Here is an 11780-nt window from a genome sequence, read left to right on the forward strand (position 1 = left end):
TTATATTATTAAGATTTAAAGGCTTCAGGATGCAAGCAGAAATTCAGTTATACAAATATCTAAGGGTAGTGTCTCCAACATATGCTGGACCAGACAAGCCAGTGGTGCCTAGTAGGAAAATACCAAGTGTCCATTTTTAGTGCTTCAATTTTTAATTTCAATTTTTTTCTGTGAAAGTTTATATTATCAAGTATAATAATGTGTTTCATAATTCAGACTTTAGATTTTAGACAAGTGACAGTACACATTATGTATTTCCTAACATTCTTATCATTATACAAAAGCCACAAAAATTAATTTCCCTGCAATAACATGAATATCAATGTGATTAAAAACAAGCAAAGTGTCATAAAAGCAACTAAAAACAGTATGTCAAAGTTCAGGTCAGGTTTTGTCATCAAATATATTATAAAAAACTTAAGAATAATTTTGGATTTCTGAATTATTGACAAGGAATAGTGGATCTCTTCTTATAGGCAGCTAAGTTCATAAATATATTCACATATATTGGGGTACATATTCAAAGTTTTATGATGCAGTATGAAGTTTTTAAAAATAAGCATGTAGGACCAGGCTAATAAATATTTTTGTGTTTTATTTCATGAAACAATCAACTCATGTCCAAATGATCTGGTCTGCACTAATGCTGTTAGATTTAAAAAATATGTGACATTTTGGGGCAGCACCTGTGGCTCAAAAGAGTAGGGCGCCAGCCCCATATACCAGAGGTGGTGGGTTCAAACCCAGCCCTGGCCAAAAAAAAAAAAAAAAAAGTGACATTTTAATGCTTTTCAGTGAACTCAAATCTTAAAGTGGCTGGCATCCTTATCCCTTTATTCTTGCTGTAAATAGATAAAAATTATCCAGTTGGGGTAAAATCACTACCATTCAGGTACCAACTGAACAGCTCAATAGCCTACAGTCATAAAATAAAATGCCGCTGCCATTAATAGGCAAAGCTGTGAAAAAGGGGGGTTAGCATTTCTCCCATTTGAGTCTCTCTGAACAACTCACTTAGCTCAAATATTTATACCAAATATGTTAAGAGAGGCCCTTGCTCAAAGTGCCACCGAGGTAGTAGTGCTGTCCTTTTCTAACTGCCCCCACTATTCAACACCATCCAGCCATTCACCGGTTCCTCTCTATTGTTCCGTTCTTCACACTCCTCCCCAAAAAACCATCCTGTGACTATGTCAATGGTGGAAGTAACTGCTTTTAATTACTATACTCACCAAGCTCTTTTGGACCTTAGATTAATACTTACTTGCCCTGTAAAAAGTAGCTCATGAATGCCACGTTATTTTTGCCATCTCTCTCTGCACCCTCTGCTAGCTTGTTCACCATAGTAGCATTTCCAGAGGCAGTGGCCAAAAGCAGCAGACCCCCATAATCCTGTGCATGGTGCAGGCACTCCTGGGCTAGGCCAAACTGACATTTACTAATGGCAAGTTCAGCTAGTTGTTTCCACTTCTGTTCTGACTATAAGAAAACATTTCCAAGTTAAAATATCTTTGGAAATAAACATTTCAATTTCCAACATCAACTTAATCCTGCTAACTTCAACATCACTGTGTTGACGATGGAAGATACATATATAAGTTGACATTACAAAATGTATAATGAAGAAATGGAAATCATTCACGAATACAGAGTAAAAATACACATAAATTTTAATAATGCCTGAATAATTACCAACCCATTATATTTTTCTTTTGTTAATTACACAGTGAAACTCAGAATAAAACCATTTAACTGGAGTTTCAAGGTAATTATAATTATTTTAACAAGTGATTTAATACTACTTTTTTGAAAAAATACAACTTTTTATGTCCTTAAATGTTTAAAATAACTTTTTATGTCCTTAAAAATTTAAAATAACTTGTAACTCCTCAGAAATCAAATAAAATGCTGTATATTTTGATGATCTTAACACTGCTAAAATTTATTTTGCACATCTTAAGTTTATCCATAAATGCTGGATTTAAACCACAACTTAGAGGCCCCATATATAAAGACCCACAAATTTAATTTACGCAAAGATTAACAAAATACATCTTTGAAATACCAGAGAGGCAGTAACTGCATCAAAATAAGTCACAGATCTGCATCTGAGAAAGCTGTAATAAACCACAAAGAACCTACTGATTTTTCCATTAGTTATGAAAAATAATGAATTAGAACATACCTCCGCCTCCACTGCTAATTGGTATGCAATTGTTAACTCTCCAAGCTGAAGAGCGAGTTCAAAACGATGTTCAGGATCTGTGGATACTGTAAGAGCTTGCTGCTTGAACCCCTGAACAGAGTTAAAAAATATGTGTGGAGTATTTATGCATATATTGCACATATATCCAGAGGAAGTCCTCTATTTCCCTCTAAAAATAACTTTGCTAATATAGAAACCCTACTACTCAAAACACAAAAGTAACAGTTAACAGAATATTCTATAATGCGAAACAGAAAAAGTTATATTAAGTCACATCATGCTTACTGTTTTTTAAGATAATGGAAGCTGGCCAATACTAGATAAACTCAAGTAAAACAATTAGTAAAATTAGAAAGGTAAAAAGAAATGTTAAAGAGAAAGGGGTTTTAGAAAGTTGAATAAGAATCATTTCAGAAGAAGAAAACAAGGTACAGAGGTGCAAACTTAGCTGTTGGTAACCTAGTCCTCCTCTGTGCTTCAGAGGTCATCAAGGGAGTCCCTCACTTTACAGATGAGGTTACTGGCAGTAAATGGGCAGAGAAAAGGAAATCAAATCTAAAACTTTTCAGCTTTCTATTATCTGTAGTTCATTTGGTAAAGATTCTGTATTCAGGTCCAGACACTGGTCAGCTGTCATTACCTACACCTTTATTGGTGGTCTCAAGACCAGTTTATTCTTTAGCAAGTATCCTAAGGAAGTCTAAAATTTTCTTCCTATACTCCATTAAGCTATCAAGAAAAAGCTTTTAAACCAAGGATACCAAGACTAAAATTAGCCTCTCTCACAAGACAAACTACTAATGGAGTCTGCCCTATGGGCAAATTTTTCATCTCTAATGGGGTGTGGTTTATTACATAAAAACTTCAGGGCTAGTTTACCTCTTCATCACACTGAGGGAGAAAGCTCATTAACAAGATGGTCAGTATGGAGAAGACAGGCAGCTTTCAAGAGTTCTGTTCAGCTACATCTTCAAGATGGCTTTTTGTTGTTGTGTTTTATGGATTAACTTCCCAGATTCTAAATAATCTGAGTTACTCCTTTGTATTCACTAATATCGATAGAGACACTAGCACTCTTTAACATAAAACCCAAGAGTGGAAGATGGAAGTTTTTTAGAATAGATGGATATAGGCAAGGGCAAAGCAGCTGAAATGAGATGGGTTAAAAATATAAACACTTTTGATTTCCCCTAAGTCCTCACTAAAATCACACTAAAGGGATTTGTTTTTAAAGGCAGGAACTCCCAAAGGACCTTCAAAGAGGGAGAGGAAACATTAGTAACAAAATTTTAGAAGCTGGAGGCTCAACACCTGTAGTTCAGTGGCTAGGGCGCCAGCGACGTACACCAGAGCTGGCAGGTTCAAATACAACCCAGGCCTGCCAAACAACAATGACAACTACAACCAAAAAATAGCCGGGTATTGTGGCGGGCCCGCAGTCCCAGCTACTTGGGAGGCTAAGGCAAGAGAATCGCTTAAGCCAGGAACTGGAGGTTGCTGTAAGATGCCAGGGCACTCTATCGAGGGCAACTGAGTGAGACTCTGTCTCAAAAAAAAAAAAAAAATTAGAAGCTGGAAATCTGATGGAGTAGAAACACTGTTAAAACTTACTAGAGAAAACTAATCCTACAGCAGGAGTGAGGACCCCACAGAGACAACTGAATGGACACCTCAGAAGACCCAGAGGTATTTTATGAGGGGTAATACTAAAACAAACAAAAAAATTGCCCTATAAGCAGTTAAATAAAATAATATCTTCTTTTCTTTCTCACATCCTTTGACACACAGAAGACAGGTTTATACTTTGGAGAGGTTAGACAAGAGGGTATCCAGCCTAGAGATACTCAGTACAGCTAGAGGGGGGATGTTCAGTATCAAAAGGAAAATTAAAGATTTAGAAAATGGATACACAGACTAAGTGAAATACCCCAAGCTGTCTTCTACTCATTCTCCAGAATGATGGTGATTGGGGAGCTTCTCTGTGAAATCTAAACACTTCAAGAGGAAAGACCTAAAAATACCAAAATGTCAACTCTGTGAAGGCTACGTCTGCTAGAACAGTACCTGGTACAGTAAGTGATCACTAAATACATTTAATAAACAAAAAGTAATTACATGTACTACAGCCAGTGAAGATACCCATGTTGAGGCTCTCTAATCTATTGGCTTAACTACATCACATATTGTGAAGACTGTGCCCCACACCAAAATTCAGATCATTTAAATAAGATCCCTCCACTCTTAAATAAGGACCCAAAGCTCATCAGATACCTAAGAAAAATCTCTAACAGGAAAGACAAAGATCAAAACATATTAATAAAAGCAACTTGAAAAAGCATACCATGTAAGAGGAAAAGAAAACTTAAAACTAAAAACAACAAAAAATCATTCATTTTCTCAGAGAGGTAAGAGACACTTTTCTATGTACAAGAAGGTCTAAAAAGTCAAAGAGTAACAAAATAAGAAAACCAGTGCTGCAAGTTTGACATTTGAATAATGGTTCCAGAAAAAGAATATAGAAATCAAAGGAAGGAAATCATCAAAGAATGGTGCATGAGAATCTCTCAGAAACAAAGGACATTGAGTTTCTCATTTAAAAAGCTCATCTAATGCGTACAAAATGAATTAAAACTGACCTCTATACCAGGGCCCACCATCATTGTAACATTTCAGAACAATAGGGACAAGATCCAAAAACTTTCCACAGAGAAAAGACAGGTCATGTACCAAGAATTGGGAATAAAAATGGCAGTGAGGTAAAGAAAGCTAAATCTTCTTTCTTCTATGGAGTGAAAAGTCACAAGAAATGTCTAAAGTTGGGCAGTGCCAGTGCTCAGTGAGTTGGGTGCTGGCCCTATATACTGAGGGTGGCGGGTTCAAACCTGGCCCCGGCCAAACTGCAACAAAAAAATAGCTGGGCGTTGTGGGTGCCTGTGGTCCCAGCTACTCGGGAGGCTGAGGCAAGAGAATCGTCTAAGCCCAAGAGCAGGAGATTGCTGTGAGCTGTGATGCCATGGCACTCTACCTAGGGTGAGAAAGTGACACTCTGTCTCTAAAAAAAAAAATGTCTAAAGCTGAGAAATAAAGAAACAGCTATGTTGCATGTTATTAATTAGAGATGTGGAAATAAATACAAAGAGTTATTTCAGATAAAATAATGAAAAGTACCTCCAGGGAGTAGGAAGCAGAGAGGGGAAAGAAGGGCTGCTTTTTCCATAAGTCTTGCAGAACTCCCTGTATGCTTTGTGCATATATAACTTAGGTTAAAAAACACTCTATTAAGAAAAAGATATGTTGCTAATGATGAATTTTATGTGTTATTTTATCACAATTTGAAAAAAAGGCAGGTGGAATAGAGGAAAAAACTTAGGATAGCAATGGAAACATTAAGACATTGGAAAAGAGGTGTACAGAAGGTGCGAACTGGTCAATCACTTCCAACATTTAAAGGGGGTACTAACAACACCGAGGAAGGGAAAGGAAGAGTATGAGGAGTGGGCACATATGCTGTAAAAAGTGCCTTAAATTTACAGGGGATATTCCAATGCCGTAGGAAATCAATAGTGAATAAGAAATTAAGTTTTGCAAATCCCTACTAACATTCTTACATATTGCTAGTTTTAAAAACACAAAGAAACAAACAAAAAAAATCCTCTCACTTGCTTTTCCAAAAAGTGTGCAACTCTGGTCCTCTGTTCTTTTGGAATGGTAGGAAGGACCTTATCAGCCATACTAAAGTCCCTCCGCATAACAGCCGTCTGGTATTCCAGGACTGAAACCAGCAAGGAGTAGCTAACAATGTTCAATTCTTTATCCCCAAGATAAAGCCTGTTGTCTTTCGGAATATAGCCCAGGAGATACATTGTCCTATAATAGAAACAAAAACTAAATTAGAACTTCAAATCTAAAGTTAAACATACACATACACACCACACTCCCAACTGCAATCTTCGTTAACAACAGGCAACCTACTAAAACTGTAACATTCAAAATAATCTGCTTATTGTTGCTACAAGCCAGCAACAGCTTCTGTTTAAGAAGTACACTTTGAAATTTAGGTCAAAAGCAAAATGATACTCAGCTACCTGTCCAAGTGGGCAATGGTGACTATTTCTCCTCCAACATAATAATTTAATCTGTTCACAGAACTCGTGTAAATGAAGCAATCGCCTACCCACAGCCCTGTTTTCACAATCTCCTGAATCTCACCGAGAACCTGCAGAAAGAAAAGACTATTATTACCTTATCCACCATTAGAAATCTGTCAGTAACAAAAAGCTAAAGATACTTTTAGGGTGATAAGGTTGAATAAGGAATGCAAAGTAAAATCTTATTTTAAGCAAGAAAATCTTAGCTGGGCACTGTAGCTCAGTGGTTACAGTGCTGGCTTTCAACCTCACCTGGGCTTGATTAAGAAAAAAAAAAGATTGGAATTTCTTCTTTTTTCACGTAAGAACAGATTCCTAGATTCATATTTATAATGTAAAATCCCATTGTTGGGTCAAAACTATGATACAAAAGGGTCTTATCTAAACCCCCTAATTCACATGAAACTAGAAGTTTTTTTTTTTTGCAATTTTTGGCCAGAGCTGGGTTTGAACCCGCCACCTCCGGCATATGGGGCCAGAGCCCTACTCCTTTGAGCTACAGGCGCTGCCCTAGAATATTAAGTATTTTATAACCTTCCAGGACATCTCCACAATGGATGATTTATCTTTACCATTTGGCAGCTCATTTAAATCACTCTGGTTCAATAGTCTTCTGACCAAACAACTACAAATTTCCTACTCAAAGATAGCAAAGTAAGTCTAAAGATTTCCTAAAACTGAAACATAAATTTCTTTTAAACATATTTACTTTCATATTATGATCTCTGAGCCAAGATTTTAATTTTCACATTTCATCAGAACCCCTTAAATGCTTAGCCTCCCCAAATCTAATTTATAATGAAATGTTAAAATCAGTGAAGTCTATAAGAATATAAATCATTTTAAAACAAAGCTAACATTGTGCTGATGCAATTACCTCAAAGGCATCTTCAATGCCATCTTCAGTAACTCCCTCATGTGTTTCCTGTGCAGCCAAGACTTTTTCCGACAGATACTTAAGGATAAAAAATGATTCCTCGGTGGCAATACAGACTAACTCTCCGGAGTCAGACCAGAAAATCTGCCACAGGACAAAAAAACACAGACAATTGACTTGGATTTCTGATTGGTTGACAAACTGCATACACTTTATTTCTTAAAAGATTTATCTTATTATATCAAGATATTAAGTGTGCACTTAACAATTTTATGTAGCATATTTATACATATATTTGAGGGCTGTTCTATTTAGCCCTGTAACAAAGAGACCAAAGGAAGACAGGAGGGAGAGCTGTCAGTACACACTGGATGTGTTGTAATTTAGAGGAACAGCAGCCTATTCCTTCCTGCTCTAGAAAAGTTTTTCTCACCCTTTATTTTCATTATTACCCATTCCCTAGGAGCCTTTTTAGACATTTTTTTCCCTAACCACTTCCCCCCAAGAAATTTTAATACCACAAGTATACTGGATATCTGTTTATAATATATGATACACACACATACACATCTCTATGTTTTATACATAAAAAGAGAAAGTTTTTTTAACCCCTTCTACCAACCAGTTTTGGCCCTTTTGGAGGCACTATGGCCCCCATTGAGAATACTACCTCAAGAACTAGGCCCCAGGGAAGCTGGTTTGTTTTCAAACATAATTTCCTGACAGTGAAAGCCATCAAAGCAGCAGGAAGCTCTAAAGGTAGAACACTGTGTTACTGGAGATGGTCACCTGAAATTTCAGCAGCCATCATGAAGTAAAGTATAAAAAGGTTTTCTAAACTATGTGGGAGCTTCTGTGGCCTCTCTAAGCCAAGAGTTCCCTGACTTCTTTTCTTCAAAATATGCTTTTTAAAAGTATATTTAAAATGTAACTATCAGTTGGACTTTGAACAGATTTTTATACTTCTGAAAATATCCAATATCTATCGCCTCATTCAAATAACACAATTCTCCTTTTTTTTTGAGACAGAGTCTCAAGCTGTTACCTTGGGTAGAGTGCCATGGGATCATAGCTCACAGCAACCTCCAACTCTTGGGCTCAAGCAATCTTCTTGCCTCAGTTTTTCTATTTTTAGTAGAGACAGGGTCTCACTCTTGCTTAGGCTTGTCTCGAACCTAATGATGAGCTCACACAATCCACCCGCCTTGGCCTCCCAGAGTGCTGGGATGACAGGCATGAGCCACCACACCTGCACACAATTCTGAATTACTGAGCAATTCTGAGGTAAATGGCATTGTGTCTGATACTCTGAAACAGGGACAGCAGAGTGCGAGGACACTTCTTGGCCTTAGGGACTCAGAACTCACCAGAAAGATAAACACTACAAAAACAATAGGGGGAAAACTCACATGTTTGGGCTGGATTTCAATTCTGCGTATGAGTTCTGTATTGTCCCAGTCATAGAAGGCTAAGCCATTTACAGATCTGACTCCCAATAAGAAGCCTCCATAGATACCTGAAAAGAACATAGAATTTTTGCTTAGATGTTTCTGAACTATTACAAAGCTTCAAAAATGTATCCTATGGAGGTAACACTCACTTTCAGCTCCAAAATCTGGTTTAAATGATTTTTTTTCCTTAAAATTCTTAAATATCTTTACAACGCTGTTGCTCTCTCTGATGGCATATCTGGGAGAAAACAGGCAAAATAACATATAGTAAATTATAATTCTACCAAATGTTAGAAATATCTTCAAATTTTTTGAGTAATTATGCAAAAATATAAAATGAATATTTGAAGATTAAGTGATATATTTATTTCCTAAAATACATTGGTGAATTCCTTACAGTTGGACAAATAACATATGGGCTTCATATTTTATATTACACAAATCACTAGGGCTTACAAACCAGTTTTGAAACTGGAAATGGTCCAAATGTCCATCAACAGGTGAATGATTAAACAAATTATGGTATACTCATAGAATGGAATATTAATCTACAAATAAAGGAACCAATTACTGATCTGGACAAAAACATGGATGAATCTTGAAAACATTATGCTGAGAAAAAGACGCCAAATATAAGAGTACATACCACATGGTTTCAATTACATAAACCTCTAAAGAAGGAAGACGACAAATCTATCTATACAGTAACAAAAGGCAGATGAGTGCTTGCTTGTGACTGAAGAATAGGTGGCTGAAGAGTGTGGACTGACTGTTAAGGGAAACAAGGGGCTGTCGGGGGACGAGAGAAATATTTCGCCATTTGACTGTGTTCACAGTTATTGAATATACACATTTATTTGTCCAAATTCACTGAAACATACATTAGCCCCCTCCCTTTGTCTGTGGAACATATGTTTCAAGACTCTCAGTGGAGGCCTGAAAGCTGAGATAGCACCGAATCCTATATACAACATGTTATTTTCCTATACGGTAACAGGTGGGTAGCATATATGAGTATCCTAGACAAGGGGAGGATTCAAATCCCAAGTGAGATGGCAGGAGATTTCATTATGCTACTCAGAATGGCGTGTAATTTAAAACTTATTAATTGTTTATTTCTGGAATATTCCAATTAATATTTTGGGATTGAGAGTGACTGCAGGTAACTAAAACTGCAGAAAAAGTAGCAGCAGATAAAGGGGGACTACTACACACTTAAAACAGTACATTTTGTTCTATATAAATCATACCTCAGTAAAAGTGATTTAAAAAAATAAACCCTGTGACAAATGGTTGACTTGTCAGCCTTGTTCTGTGACACCTTACACAACTGCTTACATGCAGGCGTCTGTCTTGAAAAGAGGGGCTGTGGCTATCACTGGATATTTGAGATTGTGTGAGGAAGTGATGTGGTAAGTGCTTTGCTCAGGACAGGAGAAATGCTGAGCAGGGGCATGGCTGGATAAAGGTGAGAAGAAACCATCAAAGCAGAGAGATAAGCTGAGACAAGTGAGTCAGTTCATGAACCACAGGTACTTAAGACGTTAACAAACAACTGTGCACATGAGAGCACTTAGGAAATTTACAAAAAGATCAAAATAATTCCTTGCCTCTCAGTAAATTTTATTGTTATAAAGTTTTCAAAAATACATTTATTATGCAATGCTGAGGCTCAAGTTACCCCACTGTTGGGGGCAGGAGGCAATTCAAAGTGTGAGGAAAATAAAATGAAGAAAACTGTGATGATGTAATTCAATTGTGCGGTCTGAAAACACCAAAGCCATAATATTTATTACAAGCACCAAACAGGAATTAAAAAAGAACCAGAGTCAAGGACTACCTGGTAATACAATCCAGTGTTAACTTGTTTTTCCTGCCTTTAGTAAGATCTTTTTATCAACATTCTAAGTTCAAACAGAAATTCCTTTTGTTGAAAATGGGAGGTAGGTTAATATCATGGAAAGTAAGTTTTAAAAAAGCAATAAACTTCTCAAAAAAGGCATCAAACCACAACACATCCCCCAATTAGCTCATAGAGGGGTAGCAGCACCTTAGGATACCCAGATAAGGAAGGGTCTCCCTAAGGCCTGCCAGAGTATACTTGAGGGCCTACTCGGCCTTACGCCCATTCATAAGCACCAGATCCTGCCATGAGTTCCATCAAGGAAATGAGTGCTGAGTCCCCAGTTAACTGTGATTACTTCATCAGTCTCAGTGAGCCTGTTCAATACCGGACATAGAAAGGGCAAAGACAGCTCATGCTAAAAAGTTGTCTCTGACTCTAATCTTCCAACAGACAGCTCTGTTGAGAACTATTTTTGTACACAGAGAAACAAAACCTCAAGTATCTCCTTTATAGAACAGTATACAACACCCATCTGCAATCAGGGCAAGCTGAATATCGGACAGTCAAGACTTACTCTGAAGAGTCGTGGGCCCATGCAAACTCCTGAGCAGACCCAAAGCTCTTGTTTCTCAATGCCATTGCTGTGTAGATTATATACTCCCCATCACCACACACCACAACAAACCTAGAAATTACAAAAGCCAAGAAGGAAAACAGAGGACCAAAGACATGTTAAGAAACAGTAATTCATCTTTATGGTAAAATAACTCTAATAAATGCCATTTTTAGTCACTACATATTATAATCTTTTATCTTTTAAAATATATATTTCTTTGAATACAGAGCTACACAAATATTCTAGCCAACAAATCCAAAAGCAAATTATAAATATGGCATTATTGTCGAAAATGTTACAGCAATGGCCTTCTGTTCTAGACAAAGGAGATTGGGGACAGGAAGGTGCAAATGGCTGGAGAAGCCTAAGAGGAAGGCTCCAGTTATTCAGCTAATATTTGTTGAACACCAAGGTGCTTTTAGTACCACTTTGCTCATAACATTTACACCATAAGAAGGCATTATCTTACTGCAAGACTAACTTCAAATGAATAAAAATATCTTAATCTACTTTTTAATGACTATTAAATTTAATAAACATATTTTAACATTTAATTATTGAGTAAAAATAAAATGTTGCACAAATAAAATTTTCCCAGTAGACATAACTCTCTTTAAAGTTATCTTTTATAACACT

The 11780-nt window shown here is 36.7% G+C and overlaps 1 protein-coding gene across 1 annotated transcript in view; it reads right to left on the reverse strand.

The window, feature by feature from the left end:
* Positions 1 to 11780, reverse strand: part of COPB2 (coatomer protein complex subunit beta 2) — a 26126-nt gene that overhangs the window by 1813 nt on the left and 12533 nt on the right. Inside the window, exons 10-17 of the mRNA XM_023512995.1 lie at positions 11103 to 11254; positions 8832 to 8920; positions 8641 to 8747; positions 7232 to 7375; positions 6292 to 6422; positions 5866 to 6073; positions 2186 to 2296; positions 1265 to 1479 (exon numbers count right to left, since the gene is read on the reverse strand). Of these exons, the coding sequence (XP_023368763.1) occupies positions 1265 to 1479; positions 2186 to 2296; positions 5866 to 6073; positions 6292 to 6422; positions 7232 to 7375; positions 8641 to 8747; positions 8832 to 8920; positions 11103 to 11254 (1157 nt within the window). The remainder of the gene's footprint in view (positions 1 to 1264; positions 1480 to 2185; positions 2297 to 5865; positions 6074 to 6291; positions 6423 to 7231; positions 7376 to 8640; positions 8748 to 8831; positions 8921 to 11102; positions 11255 to 11780) is intronic.

The sequence above is a fragment of the Otolemur garnettii genome, unplaced genomic scaffold (genome assembly GCF_000181295.1).
Source record: "Otolemur garnettii isolate 467f Iridium unplaced genomic scaffold, OtoGar3 scaffold00032, whole genome shotgun sequence".
NCBI lineage: Eukaryota > Metazoa > Chordata > Mammalia > Primates > Galagidae > Otolemur > Otolemur garnettii.